At 39.4% G+C, this 21,212-nt stretch overlaps 1 protein-coding gene across 8 annotated transcripts in view; it reads right to left on the bottom strand.

Annotated features, from left to right (window-relative positions):
* The window catches only part of LOC120535065 (diacylglycerol kinase delta-like), a 135,936-nt gene that overhangs the window by 58,404 nt on the left and 56,320 nt on the right, over nucleotides 1–21,212 (bottom strand). For all 8 annotated transcript variants that reach the window (XM_039762600.1, XM_039762619.1, XM_039762610.1 and 5 more), the window contains 6 exons: nucleotides 9,347–9,451; nucleotides 6,699–6,831; nucleotides 4,173–4,279; nucleotides 1,334–1,459; nucleotides 828–930; nucleotides 328–490 (listed from right to left, as the gene is read on the bottom strand). In XM_039762600.1, the coding sequence (XP_039618534.1) occupies nucleotides 328–490; nucleotides 828–930; nucleotides 1,334–1,459; nucleotides 4,173–4,279; nucleotides 6,699–6,831; nucleotides 9,347–9,451 (737 nt within the window). The remainder of the gene's footprint in view (nucleotides 1–327; nucleotides 491–827; nucleotides 931–1,333; nucleotides 1,460–4,172; nucleotides 4,280–6,698; nucleotides 6,832–9,346; nucleotides 9,452–21,212) is intronic.

Genomic DNA, 21,212 nt, shown 5'->3' with positions numbered 1-21,212 from the left:
TATCTCCATTATGGTTACTATGTAATTTTCAAATTGCCTTTATTTATTTTTCACTTAACCTAGTATTATAGAGTCAGAAATCAACCTGATGACACAATTTTAGACTATGGGACAAACCTCTGTTTCCAGATGGACAGTCATGTGAACAATTTGAAACATGCAGAATATACTTCCATCCAGAACTCATGTGCAAGGACTTTCTGAGCTTCCTGAACAGGGGACCATAATGTCTGGGGTTGGGGTAAAATGCTCTGCTGTATAGCATAAACTGTAATTCCTCTAAAGGAAAGATGGACACTATACATTAAACTCTGTTCTGTGTCATACCCAAGGTGGGGTCCTCCATTCATGAGATCAAAAACCTGGGCTGGATTTAGCAGCTGCTTAAAGCGTCGCAGGAACTTCACTCCCTGGTTGTCACCACTCTTGGAGTTTACAAAGACGAGGAGGGGACTTGTACACGAAGGGGGGCATGTGGCCTTCCAGAAACCTGTTAGAAGAATATAACAAAAAATATATCAACTTCCTCTGTCAAATATCAAAGTGATAATCACCATTGGCACTAGGAAGCTCAGAAATAATACAAGACACTGTCAATAGAAGGATGGGACCTTCGATCATTTCATGGTCATAGCCTATTGCCAGGGCCATCTTAACAGCATTATAGCCCCTTGGCAAAGCAGTGCACTGGGGCCCCCACCTACATAGATTAGCATGGGGCCCCTATGCGTTTCGGGCCCCTGGGCAACTGCCCAGTATGCCCATATGTTAACAAGGCCATGCCTGTTGCAGGACTATGAATTCTCATCCACCAAACTTGCACTTACCATCGGAGTCAATGCTGTTCAAGGCAGTAGGTGGTATCACAGACACCTTGCATTGGCCCAGTGGGCACTTACTGGATAGCAACTCTTTACATGATGTGTGTACCTGAGAAATACAAAAAGATGATAAAAATGTTTTAATTAAAAACAACCTAAAATTCAGCTAGAACTGAATTTAGTAAGGCCCAGAGCATGATCTCTGTAGTATGTTGTCTGGCTCACCCAGTTTAAAAAACTAGCAAATAAACATTTAATTAAAGACGACTCCATGAAGGAGATGAAAGATCACATGAGGGATTTTACAAAATAAATACTGTAGATAATACTAAAAGGCTTCCATAGTAAAGCACATGAATAAAGTTTAGAAGGCACCCTGACTCGGTCTAACATTATTAGATTCATCAAGCTGAGTAAAATTCTTCCCACTCTGCCACTTCTGTTTTCTACTCCATGAACTCTACTGCTAAGGGGGCATTTCAAGCACAGCGGGCAATTTCTCTGTATCTTACCATAGCTTTGCACCACAAACATCGCCAGTCCTGCAGTCTCAGCACACTGCCACAGGTCTTGTCACACACGGTGCACTTGGCACTGACTGGAAGGTTTCCCTCCAGCCACTGATGAGGCATTGAGATCTACAGAACAAAAAAAAAAAAAGTTACACTTAAATAGTGAATTATGTCAAAATGACACCTTTCAGGATCAATCTAAATAGTCCTAATGGATACAAAAAAAGTGTAAAGAAATGAGTGGCACTGTGGAAAACACATTGACTTATAGATCCTTATGGGCTTGATTAATTGAGCACCAACTCCTGTTTTATTTTCATTTCATTTACATTTTTTGGTGGAAGCCTTTATCCAAGATAACTCGCAACCTTTGAGACACAACTGGTTACATTTCTTTTTGCATTTTCCATTTGAAGCACAGGCAGGAGAAGTGGCCACACAGTGTTAGTGGCGAGATTTGTACTCACAACCTCACTAGTCCAAAGTCTTAATGGCTATGCCACACAGCTCACCGTATCAGTGTTTCCTTAGTCTTGCCGCAGCCAGATGTATAAAATATAAGTCTGGAGACGACCATGAGTGAATTTTGCTTAAAACTGGTTGGGAACAATTAGACGGCTCACTGAGTGTCACATTTCTACAACAATCCAACACCACATGAATGCAGGGCTCAAAATAAGGGCAGTGCTTTTAGACTACAAAGATCAGACATGTTCTTGTTAACCTGGTCTGACAGACAGCAAGCTCCTGTTTACGATGAACTGTCTAGAGTTGAAAAGTCTGCTAAAACCTTATTAATGTCTCCTACTAGACATATAAACTTATGTTGCATGTACAGAAAGCACACTGCACATTATAAAAATAATGATTATAGATTATAAATTAGCATTCAACAACAACAATGGACGTCATGATAAATGTCAGCGTGTTGTCGCAGGTGCTGCATGTGCCTCTCCGTTGTTCAGAATTATGACGATACCATAGGAGTCTATGTAAACTTGAAAGAATTGATGGCTAGATTTATGAAAACATTGACTGCAAAAAATGAATTTGAAGTAAACGGTATATCACACTGTCAAAAGGACTGCTGTTAAGAGATGTGGTAAGAAACAGCCACAGAAGATGCAGATTTCAGTACTCAAAACACCCGTATCATCAAATCGGCATAACGACACCAGTAGATGCACAGACAAGGTTGCACAGCACCCACCTTTTGACTGCACATCTAAACAAATAAAGCAAATGAACATTATTGTCCAACTGGAAATGCAAACATGCCATGATGAAATAGCTGCAGCATTTTAACACGTTGAATACAATGCTTATCTAAACTCTATCTTCTGTTGTTATGTCATATAGTGATGTAATAGTTAAAATGACAGAAAGATATCGTAGTAGACAGAGGCACTTCTCAAATGTGTTCATTACAGCGTTCAAGTTAATTATTAGGCTTCAGTTATGTTGTTCTACTGAGCTCCTGATTGGATAATAGCAACTTTAGCTTTTGATTTTCTCTCTTTTGTTCAGTATCTTTTGCTCGACGATGGTTTAAAACACATGAATTGGAGGAATTTGGAGTAGGTGTTTAAGAAAGTAGTTCTGCACATGTCGCCTTCGCGGCACTGGATTTTGTTGCACACTTTTTAACAGGTTGTCCCCAAATATGTATTCTTGCTTGAGAATCACATTTGGCCATGCGAGACTAGTGTTTCCTTGGAGATTCTCCAGGTTTAAGTAAAATTAAAATTTAAATAATAACATTTCAAGTAAAAATTAAAACAGGTTGTTAGAAATAGATGGATGAGAATCAGAAAATCCAAAAGATCCTCCTACCCTACGTGACAGCCAGGTTTGAGATGGTAACAAAGATTTGCTCTACGGAAAAAGCATCATTGTGCAGATTTTAACACAAGATGACCTATTACTTCAAAAGAAATGAAACACAGTACCACAGCCTAACTGTATTTAATAACAAACAAAACAATGTTGAATGCTGTATAGAGTTCTTTATTGTAAAGGACAAAAAAAAATGTGATGGACACATGAGGGCGCCAAATCCTAAACAATAAATAAATAAAAAAAATGAATGAATGAAATGTTCATCAGTGAAAGAACTTCAGTCAGCAGATGGCAGCGTAAAGCCATGTTTTACCTGCAGCGCCAATGACCACACGTGCATTAGTAGTAGCAGTAGTACTGTCTTGTGTACAGTACACCGCTTTCAGGTGCCAGGGTAAACAAGAATGTACTTAAATCAAGGCTCAAAATAATGGTGGATATGCTTGGTTGGGAGTGGGTGTGGATTGGAATCGCCCCCTTTAATTAATCCTGTGGGCGATGCAATGGTGAAAGAGTCCATAAAAAGATATTTTAAAAACACTTTACAAGTGGTACAGATCACAGGCAGAGGAGAATTCATCAGAGGAAGGGTGGAATTAGAAATTCAAGTGGCATCAGACTGGGGGCAGGGATAGATGCTTAAGTGGCAGAAAACTGTCCAGCAAATAAGTGAAGAGAATCCTTTAAATCAGAAGAATTCAAGACAGAGGGCACAGAGTTTCATACATGACTAGCAAATCAGTGTTCCATGGTTCACCCCCGTGATAATGGCGAGTGTGAAGGCAATGGCTGGTAACATGATAACTAACACTGTTCAGGTTGGGAGCGGCATGAGATTACGTATGTATAGGTGGCCTGTATTCGCCAAGGTTACTGAAAGGGTGAAAGTTATCTTGGCATCTCTATACAGACCATCTTTTTGTCATGGTATCTAAAATTCCATTTACAGCCTCTTCAAGAGTTAACTCCTAGTAACTGATATCAAGAGTTCCAATCTCACCCCATCCTCGTCTTCTATGATGTCTTTGCCGATGGAGGACAGAGTTGTCCACTTGCAGTTGTTTGTCGCACGAATGGCACATCTTTTGTGAGCTTTGAACTTACAGACTGAGAAAAGGAAAAAGACAATGCATTACTATGATATAAAAAAAAATTAACTTGATAAAAAAAGCATGACTCATTAAGAGAAAAAATATATTGGAAACACGAGATCCACTATAAAGCCACAACCAATGTAAAAGTGTCTAATATGGCGTTTTGTAAGATGATCTAGAGCAGGGGTCTGCAGTCTGTCCTGGGGGGCCATAGTAGCTGCTGGTGTTTGAATAGTTTCTTAAAGAGAAGTCAATTATTGCTGTGTAAGCACTTATTACTCAAGTAACATTTTCGTAATTCACATTAGTTGTATCACTGGTTAAGATTCCCCACCTTTAATTGCTTACTTTAGTCTTAAACTGCTGCATTCACTGTTTTTAATTGCACCTTACAGCAATAAGATGTAAATGACAAAGGAGCCAGCAGTTCCCAATTTAACTTGTTTGCATTTACACCTCTGTGTATTTATTGTGAACTGGCGCCCTGTTCCAGCCTTGCGTCCTATGCCAGCTGGGATAGGCTCCAGCAAACCCCAAGACCCACGGAATGCCTAGCTAGTTTAATAAAATCGTCTACAGTCGTCTGATTTAGGGGGCTTATAAAGAACCATGAAAGCACATAAAGTGCATCCGGAAAGTATTCACAGCGCATCACTTTTTCCACATTTTGTTATGTTACAGCCTTATTACAAAATGGATTAAATTCATTTTTTTCCTCAGAATTCTACGCACAACACCCCATAATGACAATGTGAAAAAAGTTTACTTGAGATTTTTGCAAATTTATTAAAAATAAAAAAATTGAGAAAGCACATGTACATAAGTATTCACAGCCTTTGCCATGAAGCTCAAAATTGAGCTCAGGTGCATCCTGTTTCCCCTGATCATCCTTGAGATGTTTCTGCAGCTTAATTGGAGTCCACCTGTGGTAAATTCAGTTGATTGCACATGATTTGGAAAGACACACACCTGTCTATATAAAGTCCCACAGTTGACAGTTCATGTCAGAGCACAAACCAACCATGAAGTCAAAGGAATTGTCTGTAGACCTCTGAGACAGGATTGTCTCGAGGCACAAATCTGGGGAATGTTCCAGAAAGATTTCTGCTGCTTTGAAGGTCCCAATGAGCACAGTGGCCTCCATCATCTGTAAGTGGAAGTTTGAAACCACCAGGACTCTTCGTAGAGCTGGCCAGCCATCTAAACTGAGCAATCCAGGGAAAAGGGCCTTAGGCAGGGAGGTGACCAAGAACCCGATGGTCACTCTGTCAGAGTTCCAGAGGTCCTCTGTGGAGAGAGGAGAACCTTCCAGAAGGACAACCATCTCTGCAGTAATCCACCAATCAGGCCTGTATGGTAGAGGGGCCCGATAGAAGTCACTCCTTAGTAAAAGGCACATGGCAGCCCGCCTGGAGTTTGCCAAAAGGCGCCTGAAGGACTCTCAGACCAGGAGAAACAAAAGACAAGATTGAACTCTTTGGTGTGAATGCCAGGCATCACGTTTGGAGGAAACAGGCACCGCTCATCACCAGGCCAATACCATCCCTACAGTGAAGCATGGTGGTGGCAGCATCATGCTGTGGGGATGTTTTTCAGTGGCAGGAACTGGGAGACTAGTCAGGATAAAGGGAAAGATGACTGCAGCAATGTACAGAGACATCCAGGATGAAAACCTGCTCCAGAGTGCTCTTGATCTCAGACTGGGGCGACGGTTCATCTTTCAACAGGACAACGACCCTAAGCACACAGCCAAGATATCAAAGGAGTGACTTCAGGACAACTCTGTGAATGTCCTTGAGTAGCCCAGCCAGAGCCCAGACTTGAATCTGATTGAACATCTCTGGAGAGATCTTAAAATGGCTGTGCACCGACGCTTCCCATCCAACCTGATGGAGCTTGAGAGGTGCTGCAAAGAGGAATGGGCGAAACTGGCCGAGGATAGGTGTGCCAAGCTTGTGGCATCATATCAAAAAGACTTGAGGCTGTAATTGCTGCCAAAGGTGCATCGACAAAGTATTGAGCAAAGGCTGTGAATACTTATGTACATGTGATTTCTCAGTTTTTTAATTTTTAATAAATTTGCAAAAACCTCAAGTAAACTGTTTTCACGTTGTCATTATGGGGTGTTGTGTGCAGAATTCTGAGGAAAAAAATGAAATTAATCCATTTTGTAATAAGGCTGTAAAATAACAAAATGTGGAAAAAGTGATGCGCTGTGAATACTTTCCGGATGCACTGTATAATTACTATTCACACATAAATGGCGTAGAAATGGAAACAGAACCAAGCACATGGAAGGGCAAGCACCAAACTTCCTCCACATGTTCAGGATCATCTGCTCACCCCGGGGTAAACAAAGAGAATGAGTGCATTTTATTATTACTTCATTCCTCTTGCAATAGTACAACTGTAAGATAATATTCACAACTTACCTTCACACGACAGTCCATGTGAGGTAACACCAGAAAGAACTTCACGACATACATTGCAGTAAGTAGGTCTGGCATGTGAGCAAGCGTACCAATTGTGCATTCCTGAGAAGTGGTCCATGCTGTACTGAGTAGACTGGAACAGAAGATGGACGCAAAGATGACTTAAAGCACCACTCTAAAGGTGGCTTAGAGTCCTGGGGCCTCATGTATAAAACTTGCTTGTATGCAATCTTAGCACAAAAGCTAAGATATATATATATATATATATATATATATATATATATATATATATATATACACATACACACACACACACATAAACATATGCACATATACACATACACACACATACAGGGTGGGCAAAAGTAGGTTTACAGTTATGAGTAGAGGATGCTGGCAATTTGAACACTTTCAAAATTATACCTAAGTGCACAGCACCATTGTGACATTCTTTTAAGTTAATAAAGAGATAGAGTGAATAAAGCTATTGTAATAATCATAACCCAAATGTCTTTTTCCATACAAACAACTGTAAACCTTATTTTGCCCACCAAGTGTGTAAATATATTATATACATACATATACATATATACACGTACACAGAGTATATTTGTAAGTCACCTCGGAATGGACCATCGGCTCATTAAGAGGTTGAGTTTGGACTCGTCCCACAAAGGTTTGCCGCATTGTGTTGGTTTGCGTAGTACTTGAGCAAAATAGCACAGAAAAATCAGACTGCCTCTGCCACCTGAGACTGACCAAGATGACTGCATTGGTGACCCAAACTCTGTCCCATGGGACATGTATAAAAGGGCAATTCAAAGACATTTGGATATTGTACATCAAATGTAAAGAGGCTTGTACGTATGCAACATTGAAACTTAATTGGCAAAATGATTTTTACAAGCTCAGTAAGAATGTTCTTAATATCTTGCAGTTCTGCACATACAGCTGCTATGTACTGGCAGCAGTCTGGGCACTGCATAATGGCACATTGCTATTGCTCTCCTCACTCTGCTACTCTGACACTTGTTTTTTTCTTTTATTTAATAATCCTGCAGAGAGAGACCAGTAAAATGAATGTTTTAATGGTTCTCCACTTCAGTCAATAATACTGCATCATTACATTCACTGAAGTTTCATTTTATGCTTTGCTTTTCCTTCTGTTCTTTTATGTTTTGTAGAAAATATGTTACTTAGGAACACAGGCAAATGTTTTGGTGAATTGGTCATGAATATTCAAAAAAAGCACTTTGACTCTATACATGGTTATTGACAGGTGGCAATGGGGTAAAATGTGCTAAAAGCTTACACACAAGTACGTAGTTTTAAGTGGACATGACATTTATACAGGAAGTTGGTGAGGCGCATGGTGTAGGTGTGGTTTTATAAATCCAGTTGTTTTTTTGCACATACACCATTTTTGCCTTTTGAGAATGTGAACATTTTTACAATGAAATTCAAGCAAGATTTTATACATGAGGCCCCTGGATTGCTGCCATTATACAATAAAATGACATATTGAGCATGAGGAACTGCCAATATTTATACAATATAGATTGTCCATGTATCAAATACCTATTCAGATTTTCATGATTAGATTTATTCACCAACAATTTAACAGCATTATACTCCAAATTATTTAACAATACAAATTAATTACAATATTAAATGTTTTTCTCACTTTATGTTCACCATTCTACATTAGTCACTTATTTTCACCAACATTTCTCACCCCAGTGGAGATAACAGAGTGAAATTTATGTCATTAGTCTCTCTGTTCACTTAATTGATGAGAATAAAAAACTATATTAAGGGTGTTTGAACCACTTTACACACCCATTCATGTCCTTAAAACTAGTTATATTTAACTTATTGAAAAAAAAGTCTCTTAAATTAAGTTTGAGTTTGGCTGATCCATGCAATATGTCCATTGTCTCCTTTTACCACAAAAACTAAATGGAAACTGACCTTAGAGAACATAGCAAGTTTAATAAAGTTAAAAGGGACCATTCAGCTCATCAGGTTGTTTGATTAGCAAATAAGCAAAAATATTCCAATATCTCACCCACTCTCTTCTAGGGTGCTCTACCATTTTATCTCATTATTGCCACTACCAAGAATAGTCAGAGTACAAAGGAAGCTATGTAACCAGAAGAGAGTCAAATAAAATGCTGACTTATGACACAACTACCAACTTCCCATCGTGACCTAACTTTACCCTGCAATTCAGCAACCATAGTCAAGAATTAGGACAGATGATTCTCATGTGACAGAACTGCTAATCCAATATCCCCAGATTATGTAAGAGAGATCTCCATTCTTTCCCCCCCTTGAGGTTTCAAATTACATTTTCTGCTTTCAGAATCAGCAAATCCTACTGTTGCTTCCACAGCATTGAGCTTTGCAATTCTCATTGAGACAACCATCAACATCTCAGTTGAGTCAACTCGAATTCACAGATTACACTATAAAACTAACTGGAGATTTCTGTCTGGGACACAACAGAACTTGAAGCCAGGATTATTCATGGGCCATAAAACTGTGCTTTCTTTAGGACACGTTACAGATGGTTAAGTCAGCATTTCTGTTCCTTACGTTACCTGGACTATGCAAAGACCTCTCATTTGGAGTTCTTGGACACCCACCTCGAAAAGCTCTCGGTTTTGGACACTCTTCAGTGCCGCAATCCAGTCTTCCATCTCTTTACGATTTTCAGCACAGAGAATAAGCTTCCTGCATGGAGTGATTATCTGCATGGAACACAACCAATAAAAAAAGCAAACTTAATAATAAAAAAATAAAACTACATCAACAGATATCTACGGAAATAAGCAATGATAAACTACAGTTTTTCTAAAACAGTACAACTTGTAGGCATTGCCACCAGGCAAAACCTTGCACCATTGGCTGTGCCAGTCTATGAAGTCATCCCATAACCCTGCTGTACTGGATTTCCTGACACATCCATACATACCACAATGATGTAGAAAAGAACTGTGCATTTACAATCAGGCATGCAAGACTTTGGACAGTAATACCACCTTTTATCTGATAAAAGATGCAGGAAATTGAATCATTCAGGTATAATGGCATCATTATACTGTGATTTTATGACAGCAGTATTTTGCTAAAGGAGATGTCTCTATAAGCAGACATGCAAGTTAAAAGGATAAATAAGTGGACCTACCCCTTTAGGTCTTTTCCTCAAATCATGTGTATGTCTTGAAAGAAAGATTGGTATGTGAAAGTTCAGATTTGTAGCAGGAGCTGACAGGGGGAGATGTTGTTTGTAATTTTGTGTAAAACCGCCTTGAGTATTAAGCTGGCATGCAATGAAAAGCTGAAATTACGCCTGGTGAACCCGAAATTTGAAGCCCTGATTTGGATCCAGGTGGCTCAGTGGAGCAATAGTGGATGCTCTTCAGAAACCATTTTTTCATAAGACATTGCTGTTCTTGAAGCTTTTGGCATGAATTGAATATTCACTTTCTCATTTGAACCACCACTGCCACAATTTCAATACTCATGGAACATTCATACTTTTCTTTTCATCTCCATTGTCATTCTGTTTCAATTTGAACTGCAGATATTCTAAATAATAATGATTTTCTATTGAAGCATTTTGTATGGGGTTGTTTTCTGACCAGGGCAAGCAGAGTTTGGTCTTTTGGGACTTGTTATTGGCCCTTCCAACCCAGATTGAGAGTCACCCAGGACAGTGGTTACATGGATCTTTGTACTCCTGAGGTATACACGCCTGGGAGGGTTACAGAGGTGTGTTAACATAGTCATATAGATTGCATTTTCTTTTCACTCTTTCATCATCCCTTTGGTGAATAACTTATTTATATACATGAAAGTACCTACAACCTAAACAAACCTGCCTGTGCTGTCCCTATGGGTGTGTAGGGTCTAGGGTATATAGTCAACTTGAAAGGAAAAAACTAGCAGTCTCTAAGCTGCTGCAATAAACAGTGAATATGATCATGTAAACATTTAAACTGATAGAACAGGCCTTGATAATGTCGACATAGGGCTCTGATCACTTGAGACACATTGACTGCTACTGCAGTCTTCCAAAATGAACACCCCAAACAGGCATCCATAACTAGCACACTGGAGAAGACATGCAAAAAATAATCAAATAAGCGAAATACATTTATACAATGACCGCAGTGAGATTTGAATCTAATAACCCGGACCCCTGAGGCAGCAGTACTAGCCATAGAGCAAGCTATTCATCCCCTGGACAGTTAGATTTCACATTGACCCTAATTAATCAGAATTAGAAGAATCTACTGTAGCTGCTTAATTGTCATAATTAAGGAGCTTTGCTATTTCATTATGAAAGACTGGTTTACTGGCATTTAGGAGGATTGATTGGTGATGGAGGAGAGAAAAATGTACAGGATGCGATTACCATCAAGAGAAGGAGCGAAGAGATTTGCCGATATTGATTTAGTGCTCTGTTAACCATGAGGAAATGCACTCCCTGGAAGAAGAGGTTGAATTGAGTATTGCTATCATGCTTGTGGAAAACCATCCAATGGTGCGGATTCAAGAAAGGAATATATATAAAAAAAAAAAAAAAAATCATCTTGTTCTTTTACTGGATACGGGGATGACAACATGTCTCTCAGGACTCTCCTATGTAAGATGGCAGTCACAAATGAGTTGTTTTAATATGAAATGCAGGAACTGTCTTTTTTGACTATGTTGACTAAGCATATCTAACTATTGGAAATGTTTTGCAGAATATTTAATGCTAATATAATAAGACTTTGATTGATTAATTATTGATATGGGGAATTAGTGGTAGTCACATGGAAAGGGGTATCCAGGTATGTAAAAGGTTGTGTAGAGCTTCTATAGCCATTACGTAGATTTCATCAGATTTTAGCTGGGATCTTTACACATGTACCAACAATGTGCCCCACCACAAATGACTCTATGTTCAGAGCAGATAGGCTCTGTACTGTCTGTCTTGTGCTTATTCAGCAGCACTGAATCCCCAACAGCTACATGATATTTGTCAACAGCCATGCATACTCAAGTTGGGGAGTGGGCTGACTGGGTGATTACAACTGAGATCAACAAGTGCGTGGCAACTCTTATTGTGGCAAGACCAGTATGCACGAAAAGTATGTAGACAAGGATACTAAATGGGAAATGTTTTCTCAAAGAGCTCCAAATTAATGAACATACTTGTATTTTGTAAACCAAGGGCTATGCTTAGGAGAAAAGCTTCCATCACAATATTTAAACAAACTGTAAAATGCTTGCCATTTAAAATTAGCCCCTTAGGTTGGGTCCACCGGCGACACAGGATGGTAATGAGAATTTTTAAAAGACTGCATGAAACCATTCATTTACTATAATTAAAGTGCTTTGCCATTAAAATGTTGCGTTGTCTGCCCAGACACCATTTTGCAATGTTTTTCTTTCTTCCCTCAAAGATGGTAGAACTGCTGAATCACAGCAATTTCTGTCCCCCTGGGTTTCTTGAACATCCTAATTCAGTCTATTACTGCATCTGTGAAATGAAAGGGGTGATTTATCTTTCAAATAACACCACATTCTACACTTTCCACTTTACATAACTTTATTTTTTGTAAAAGACTCTTTTAAATCTTGCAGCTATTGGTTTTGTAATTTAAATACGCAGAATATATAGAGCTGATAAAGAAATTATACTGAGAGAGTTAAGATCTACCCGTCAAATTGATACACAAGCCACAGGCTTTCAATACACACATGCTACTTGAAGATATTTCATAACAATTATTTTCCGGTTGTCCCTGGCACATTCACTTTTATAGTATTTGGAAGCTTGCTCCAACACCAGCGGAAATAAGAATAATGTTCAAAGTGCATGTATTGGTAAAAAGTTAATGAATTTTATAGCATAACTACATAACTAACTCTCCAGCTGTGGAAACAACATGAATATTGAGTGAAGGATGATGACATTACACCCAGATAAATCAAAGCAGCAGAATTAAAAATTAGGCTGAAAACGAAGAACTAGCCGCATATATATGATGCCAGATTAAATCTGTGGCTTTCTTCTTGAGCCTAGCTATGTGCACAAGAAAGTAAAAACCAAGGCTGCCACAGTCAGTGTGGGTGTGGGTTTGGTCATAACAGAGGAAGGTCGGGTAAAACGTCTGTCCAGATTCTCATGATGCTAAATAAGGACACAACAATCCTGGGACTGGGCAGGAACATAGGCTTGCATGATACCCAGATTGCCGACAGCTGCCATCATCTCTGCTTGCACACGGACGTCGATAGTCATGTACCGAGATGGACTAGTGCAATGAGGACATAAAACAACAGAAGTGGGTGCAATCCAAAATACATTATGCTTTTATTTCAAACACAATTGTTCAATAAAGTGTAGTACAGAAATTATTTTTAAATAAATAAATAATCCAATAAAAACAACTGCATCTTCAAAATGGTGCTTAAAATCAGTTAATAGATAATCAATAAATAATCCATGGTAATAAAACCAGAACAATAACAATAATAACAACAATCTTTTCTCTCTCTCGTCTAAGCTTTGGTGCCTCTCTAAGTCTTCTCAACCCCTGTACACCCATCATGTCTGCACAGCCAGGAGCGTGGTCAGCCTTTCAATACAGTCTTACACCCCAGTTACCTTTGCTAGTCATAGATGGGGTGCCAAAGTCTGGCTCCATCCTCCTCCTCCTCCTCCCACCACCTCTCACTGTCATCCATTAGGTGATCTTCTTGCCCTTCAGTCACTCCTGCTCCCTGGATGCTCGGCAGACATGACCCTACCCCACTTTTTCCTCCCTTTTTGTCCATTTGTTCAGATTCTTATGCTTTTCAATCTCTCCCTCTCTGCCCTACTCAAACACCTTTTATGCTGTCATGGGTGCAGGTGCCTAAATTATAACTTGCAGGGTGTCAATGAGGAAACCAGCCGAACTAAACCCACACTCACGTGCAAGTGTGACTAGCCAATTTTCCCAATATTCCACTCTGACACCGCACAGCTACGCTACCTCACGCACCTACACCCATGGAGCCTGAACCACACTGTTTTCATCTTGAAAACTCTGCACCGCCATGGACCCCAATGCGCTTTACCACAGCTTGCTCACATGGTATCACCTACAGGCTTGTCAGGTATATGTGTGGGTGAGATGGATATAAAAAGAGTGATCATGCATCCTCTAGATCAGGGGTTCTCAACGTCGGTTCTGGGGACCCCTGTTGCTGCAGGTTTTTGTTCCAACCAGCTTCTGCTTTTAATTGAACTCCTGGGCTAATTAAGTGAACTGATATTGCCCAAGTTCTGTGTTTAAGGAACAATATATTACTTAGAAAACTAAGTTTGCTAAAAAAAAAAATTATTAAAATGTACCAAGCAGATATATAGGGACAATGTATTTTTCTCTTTTTAACAGTATTTCCATCTTTATTTTCATTCTACTTTTCTAGGTGTTCAAATTGTTTAATTAATCCATTATTTACTAATTAGTGGGTCTGACTCTACAGTACTGCGGCGAGTTGGCACCCTGCCCAGGATTGGTTCCTGCCTTGTGCCCTGTGTTGGCTGGGATTGGCTCCAGCAGACCCCCGTGACCCTGTGTTCGGATTCAGCAGGTTGGAAAATGGATGGATGACTCTACAGTAGCTGCAGTCTTTTATTATTCACTGTTGTTTGCCTGGGTGTCTGCTCTGCTCGTTTTAAGTTGACATTATTAAGATACAACGAAGGAGGAAAAACTGCACAGAGAAAGGACAAAGTAAAATGAAATCAACAAAAGAGAGAGTTAAGCATTTAAATCTATAGCAAAAGCAGAAATATTTATAAATGTCTTATAAATGTAAAAATCATGCTGCTATGCTTTTCTGAATATCGAATAAAAGAAAAAAAAAATACCAGCTAAATAAATGAGATCAGTGCTATAAGGTGTTGTCACTGATTAGGAATCTGGTTGGAACAAAAACCTGCAGCCACAGGGGGTCCCCAGGACTGACGTTGAGAAACACTGCTCTAGATTGAACAGGCCAGACTCCCCACAGGGTCTCCACTCAATCAGTGTGCCAACACTGTGGTGAGTAAGTAATTGTTACATTATAAGAATGCAGACAACAATATATGTATTTTAAGTGGCCATATCCCAACTTGATTAATCTAAATGGGTAATGCAGATACTCAAGTAACAACACAGTTCAGTTCCCATCTGGGCACCTTATGAAATTAAGGATGTTTGACAGTAAAGCATCAGGACAGTTGGCTCAAACCTGGATCATATGGTCACTCTTCACATATATCCACATTTTGTAGGATATACTACAACGCAAACTACAGTGGGATCCAGTGGAGAGATCTAACCTGTTAAGGCAGCTGTAAGATTCCACAATTACCTGAAAGACATTTTAAAATTTGGTCTTACCCAAGAAGCACCATGATGACATACTCGCAGCTCAAAATACCAAAGCAGAGCTCCAGCTAGAAGCCACTAGCAGTCACTGGCAGGAAGTGTTATGTAGTGATTAAGGCTTTGGATTTCAAACCTTGAGGTTATGGGTTCAAATGACAATGTGTGACCGTGAGCAAGTCACTTGACCTGCCTGTGCTCCAATTGGAAAACTAGTAGAAATGTAACCAATTGTTTCATAAATGTTGTAAGTTGCCTGGATAAAGACGTCAGCCAAATAAGTAAGTATAAAATTAGCTTTAGGAACGTAAACCATGTTCACAGAGTGATAAGGCAAGAATGTTGGAACCTGACAAACTTGAACAGCAGGAAACAATGCCATTCAAATTTAGTTTGCCATGCAATCCAAAGGATGCAAAAGCTGCATACTTTCAATAAAATTAAACAGAAATCAGAGTGGTAGTGCCTGAAGTACCACTAATATAATTTTAGAATGCCTTACATTTTCAGACCATCAGGCTCTTCCCTGATCACTCGGATGACTTATTCAATTATCAAAACACATTTATCTTTTAAACTATTATGCTTTTCAACATCTTGTCTTACAAAATAAAGTGTTATATATATATATATATATATATATATATATACACACATATACATATATATACATACATACATACATACAGTGGTGTGAAAAACTATTTGCCCCCTTCCTGATTTCTTATTCTTTTGCATGTTTGTCACACAAAATGTTTCTGATCATCAAACACATTTAACCATTAGTCAAATATAACACAAGTAAACACAAAATGCAGTTTTAAATGATTTATTTTTAGGGAGAAAAAATCCAAACCTACATGGCCCTGTGTGAAAAAGTAATTGCCCCTGAACCTAATAACTGGTTGGGCCACCCTTAGCAGCAATAACTGCAATCAAGCGTTTGCGATAACTTGCAATGAGTCTTTTACAGCTCTGGAGGAATTTTGGCCCACTCATCTTTGCAGAATTGTTGTAATTCAGCTTTATTTGAGGGTTTTCTAGCATGAACCGCCTTTTTAAGGTCATGGCATAGCATCTCAATTGGATTCAGGTCAGGACTTTGACTAGGCCACTCCAAAGTCTTCATTTTGTTTTTCTTCAGCCATTCAGAGGTGGATTTGCTGGTGTGTTTTGGGTCATTGTCCTGTTGCAGCACCCAAGATCACTTCAGCTTGAGTTGACGAACAGATGGCCGGACATTCTCCTTCAGGATTATTTGGTAGACAGTAGAATTCATGGTTCCATCTATCACAGCAAGCCTTCCAGGTCCTGAAGCAGCAAAACAACCCCAGACCATCACACTACCACCACCATATTTTACTGTTGGTATGATGTTCTATTTCTGAAATGCTGTGTTCCTTTTACGCCAGATGTAACGGGACATTTGCCTTCTAAAAAGTTCAACTTTTGTCTCATCAGTCCACAAGGTATTTTCCCAAAAGTCTTGGCAATCATTGAGATGTTTCTTAGCAAAATTGAGACGAGCCCTAATGTTCTTTTTGCTTAACAGTGGTTTGCGTCTTGGAAATCTGCCATGCAGGCCGGTTTTGCCCAGTCTCTTTCTTATGGTGGAGTCGTGAACACTGACCTTAATTGAGGCAAGTGAGGTCTGCAGTTCTTTAGACGTTGTCCTGGGGTCTTTTGTGACCTCTCGGATGAGTCATCTCTGCGCTCTTGGGGTAATTTTGGTCGGCCGGCCACTCCTGGGAAGGTTCACCACTGTTCCATGTTTTGCCATTTGTGGATAATGGCTCTCACTGTGGTTTGCTGGAGTCCCAAAGCTTTAGAAATGGCTTTATAACCTTTACCAGACTGATAGATCTCAATTACTTCTGTTCTCATTTGTTCCTGAATTTCTTTGGATCTTGGCATGATGTCTAGCTTTTGAGGTGCTTTTGGTCTACTTCTCTGTGTCAGGCAGCTCCTATTTAAGTGATTTCTTGATTGAAACAGGTGTGGCAGTAATCAGGCCTAGGGGTGGCTACGGAAATTGAACTCAGGTGTGATACACCACAGTTAGGTTATTTTTTAACAAGGGGGCAATTACTTTTTCACACAGGGTTTGGATTTTCTTTCTCCCTAAATAATAAAAACCATCATTTAAAAACTGCATTTTGTATTTACTTGTGTTATATTTGACTAATGGTTAAATGTGTTTGATGATCAGAAACATTTTGTGTGACAAACATGCAAAAGAATAAGAAATCAGGAAGGGGGCAAATAGTTTTTCACACCACTGTATATATATATATATATATATATTATTAAAGCACTAAAGTGTGTGTGTGTTCAGTCCCTCTGAGTAATCCGATTGGTCAGTTTGGTTTTCGTGATGTGTGTCTCACACTCGAACTTCCTCTTTTGTCACAAGGAGGAGAAATGGCATGCAGAGAGTCACCTTTAAAGACAGCAAGTATAAAAGTAGACAGGCTGCAAGAAAGCCTTGACAATAATGAGAAAGTCTGAGAAGTAGGCTTTATGAGTACGTGCTTGAGAGAGGGAGTGCCAATGAAGACAGCGTCAGGCATATGCAAATACAGAGAAAAGTAGCTGGAAGTGCACGAGATGGTAAATATTTTTTAATTATTTAACAGGTAACATGGCTAGTGTATACACACACAAACACAAATACACTTGAGTGATAAGAAATTGCAAAGTAAACATGTAACAGAGAACACTGTAGAACACAAGGCTTAAAGTACTAGTCTGCTAGATGGAAAAATTTGAACTTAAACAATAACAAAGCTGTTAAAACATTTTTACATGACATACATTGAAGGAGTGACGGCTAAGCGCAGGGGCAAAAAAAACTGCATCAAAAGAAAATTTAGAAATTCATCCATTTCAGTCAGCCCATGCGTACTCTTAAAGCTCACCTTCACCATTGTTGATGCTAGTCAAGCAGCTGCTTGAAGGAATTACAGTCTGGATTTGTGTTTCTAAGCTTGTTAATCCTTCAATCAGGTTGCTGAACTTGTATTGGCATTTGTTCAACATGCAGGCAAGCAATGCCATGTCAGCAATACTCTACTCAGAGATCTTTCATCCATAATCTGCTTCATCCAGTTCAGTGAGGCGAAATGCTGATGCCTGTCTTGGCAGCCCTTTACATAAATCAGGACTGAGCCCTGGATGGAGGTGCTTTATGAAGGGAAAATCATTTGGGGCTGCAGGCACTACATCAATACAAGCTACAATCCATCTCTTTTTTGCTCAGAGAGGCTGTGATCTTTACAGAAAGTATTAAATCATAAGATTTTTCACTTTGAAACAAGGGTGTACTTTCATTAGGACTTTACATCTAGACTATACTTCTTCTTTCAGCTGCTCCTGTTAGGGGTTGCCACAGCAGATCATCTTTTTCCATAACATCGAGACCATACTATTTTTATTCACTATTCTCTGTCATTTATTTATGTTCTGATTTGGTTTGTTTTTAAACTTTTTCCAGCTTTGTTATACATCTTTTTTGAAATGTCTTATTTGTCACAAGGGTTTTGACTAATGCAGATTCTGACTTTGCAGTTTAAATAATTACTTGAAACATTAAAAGTTTTTTTTTTTTTCCATTTCTTTTATAAATGCTGTTTTTGTTGTGTAGGGCATCCATGCTTTGTGGCAGTTGCATCCATTGCTGCCATGGTCACTTGACTAGGTGAGCACAGTAAGGATCAAATGTGTAACAGTATATACTGTAATGCCACCACTGTGCTCTCCTGGGTCATCCGAGATTGGGTAATAGTATTTTAACGCATGTTAACGCATGTTAAGTTTTAGGATCTTTTGACTTTTCAGACTTCACACTTTATATCCTCGACAATGCATTTTAGTTTCCGATTTACACTTTCACAAATGATAGGACTGATCATTGGTTACAAACTTTGCACAGTTTCTGAGCGTTTCATATTTTTATCTCTGTTTAAAATCCATCTGCCTTTTCCCGCCAAGGCATAAACAATTAATTCATTTTCAATTATTCTATTCTAAGAAACAAATTAGATTAGATAAGCTTTATTAATCCCAAGGGGAAATTTAGATGCATACAGCAGCAGAAACATAAATAACAATGATGTACACTCCAAGGACAAATCATACAATCAATCAATAATAAATGCACATTGAGCAGAAATTGCAAAATGAACCTAAAATTGCAAAATTAACTTAAAGACTATCAGCATTTAGTTTAGGGCATTGGAGGAAAGCATTGAAGTTCCTGATGGCTGTGGACAGTAAAGACGCCCAGAGGTGCTTCTTAGTCTGTGGCTGAAAGTGCTCCAACCCAGAGCCTCCTGACAGGGATGGAGGTTATTTTTTATGATGGCATCCAATTTTGCCTCCATCCTCTTTTCCACAACAGTTTGTAGCATGTCCAGGGTTAGCCTGGAGGTGCAGTACGCCTTTCTGATAGGTTCTTTCAGGCATTGTGCATCTTTTGAGCTTTTCTAGGAGACTGAAGCAAAGAGCAATAACCTGATTACTATGGGCTAACAGACAATCTCCAGCAGCTTGCTGCACACATTAATAGACATACAGGGTGGGCCATTTATATGGATACACCTTAATAAAATGGGAATGGTTGGTGATATTAACTTCCTGTTTGTGGCACATTAGTACATGTGAGGGGGAAAACTTTTCAAGATGGGTGGTGACCATGGTGGCCATTTGGAAGTCGGCCATTTTGGATCCAACTTTTGTTTTTTCAATAGGAAGAGGGTCATGTGACACATCAAACTTATTGGGAATTTCACAAGAAAAACAATGGTGTGCTTGGTTTTAACGTAACTTTATTCTTTCATGAGTTATTTACAAGTTTCTAACCACTTATAAAATGTGTTCAGTGTGCTGCCCATTGTGTTGGATTGTCAATGCAACCCTCTTCTCCCACTCTTCACCCACTGATAGCAACACCGCAGGAGAAATGTTAGCACAGGCTTCCAGTATCCGTAGTTTCAGGTGCTGCACATCTTGTATCTTCACAGCATAGACAATTGCCTTCAGATGACCCCAAAGATAAAAGTATAAGGGGGTCAGATCGAGAGACCTTGGGGGCCATTCAACTGGCCCACGATGACCAATCCACTTTCCAGGAAACTGTTCATCTGAGAATAAAGTTACGTTAAAACCAAGCACACCATTGTTTTTCTTGTGAAATTCCCAATAAGTCTGATGTGTCACATGACCCTCTTCCTATTGAAAAAACAAAAGTTGGATCCAAAATGGCCGACTTCCAAATGGCCACCACCCATCTTGAAAAGTTTCCCCAATCACATATACTAATGTGCCACAAACAGGAAGTTAATATCACCAACCATTCCCATTTTATTAAGTTGTATCCATATAAATGGCCCACCCTGTATTCATGAAGTTCAATCTGCTCTGGCCCTTCTTTTATAGTGCCACCGTGCTGTCAGAACAGTCCAGTTTGAGGTTTGCATAAACGGTGGAGGGTGACTGGTCTCCTTCAAATGCCAGCTCTTTTCGGTTCCTGATGTGGAGATGCAGGTGGCTCTCCCTGCATCACAAGACAAAGTTGTAGACAAACTTCCTGTACTCCAAGTAGTCTCCATTATTAATGTGGCCTATAATGGAGGAGTCATCTGAAAATTACTCTAGGTGGCAGGTACTGGTGTTGTACTGGAAGTATGTTGTGTAGTGAGTAAACAGGAAGGGTGACTGGTGAATTTGAAGTTGTTTCAGTTATTATGTCACCACCACAAATTAAAAAAAAAAGAAAAACACTGCCGTGCTTTTAAATTTTTTACACTTCCTCTTCATATCTTGAGTGACGAAAATACTGCAATCACTTGGTGTGGGGAGACAGCCACTTTCTTTCTCATGGGGTTAAGTAGGCTGAGGGTGGATGCCTCCTAAGGAGGGAGGACAGAACTGTGGGAATAACGCTCCTTTGATTGGTAACTGGCTTTAACTTAGGTGTGTAAAACTCCACGAGTTTTGGTTATTCTGGTAGACCAAAATGTGTCTTTAGGTCTAAGATACATCCAGGGTCACCTATTTATGTTCATACTAAAGCTATCGAGTCTCTAGGTGC

Source organism: Polypterus senegalus, chromosome 1 (assembly GCF_016835505.1).
Source record: "Polypterus senegalus isolate Bchr_013 chromosome 1, ASM1683550v1, whole genome shotgun sequence".
In the NCBI taxonomy this organism is placed as follows: Eukaryota; Metazoa; Chordata; class Cladistia; order Polypteriformes; family Polypteridae; genus Polypterus; species Polypterus senegalus.
Note: the sequence above shows the minus strand (reverse complement) of the source record. Positions and strands in the feature narration are given on the sequence as shown.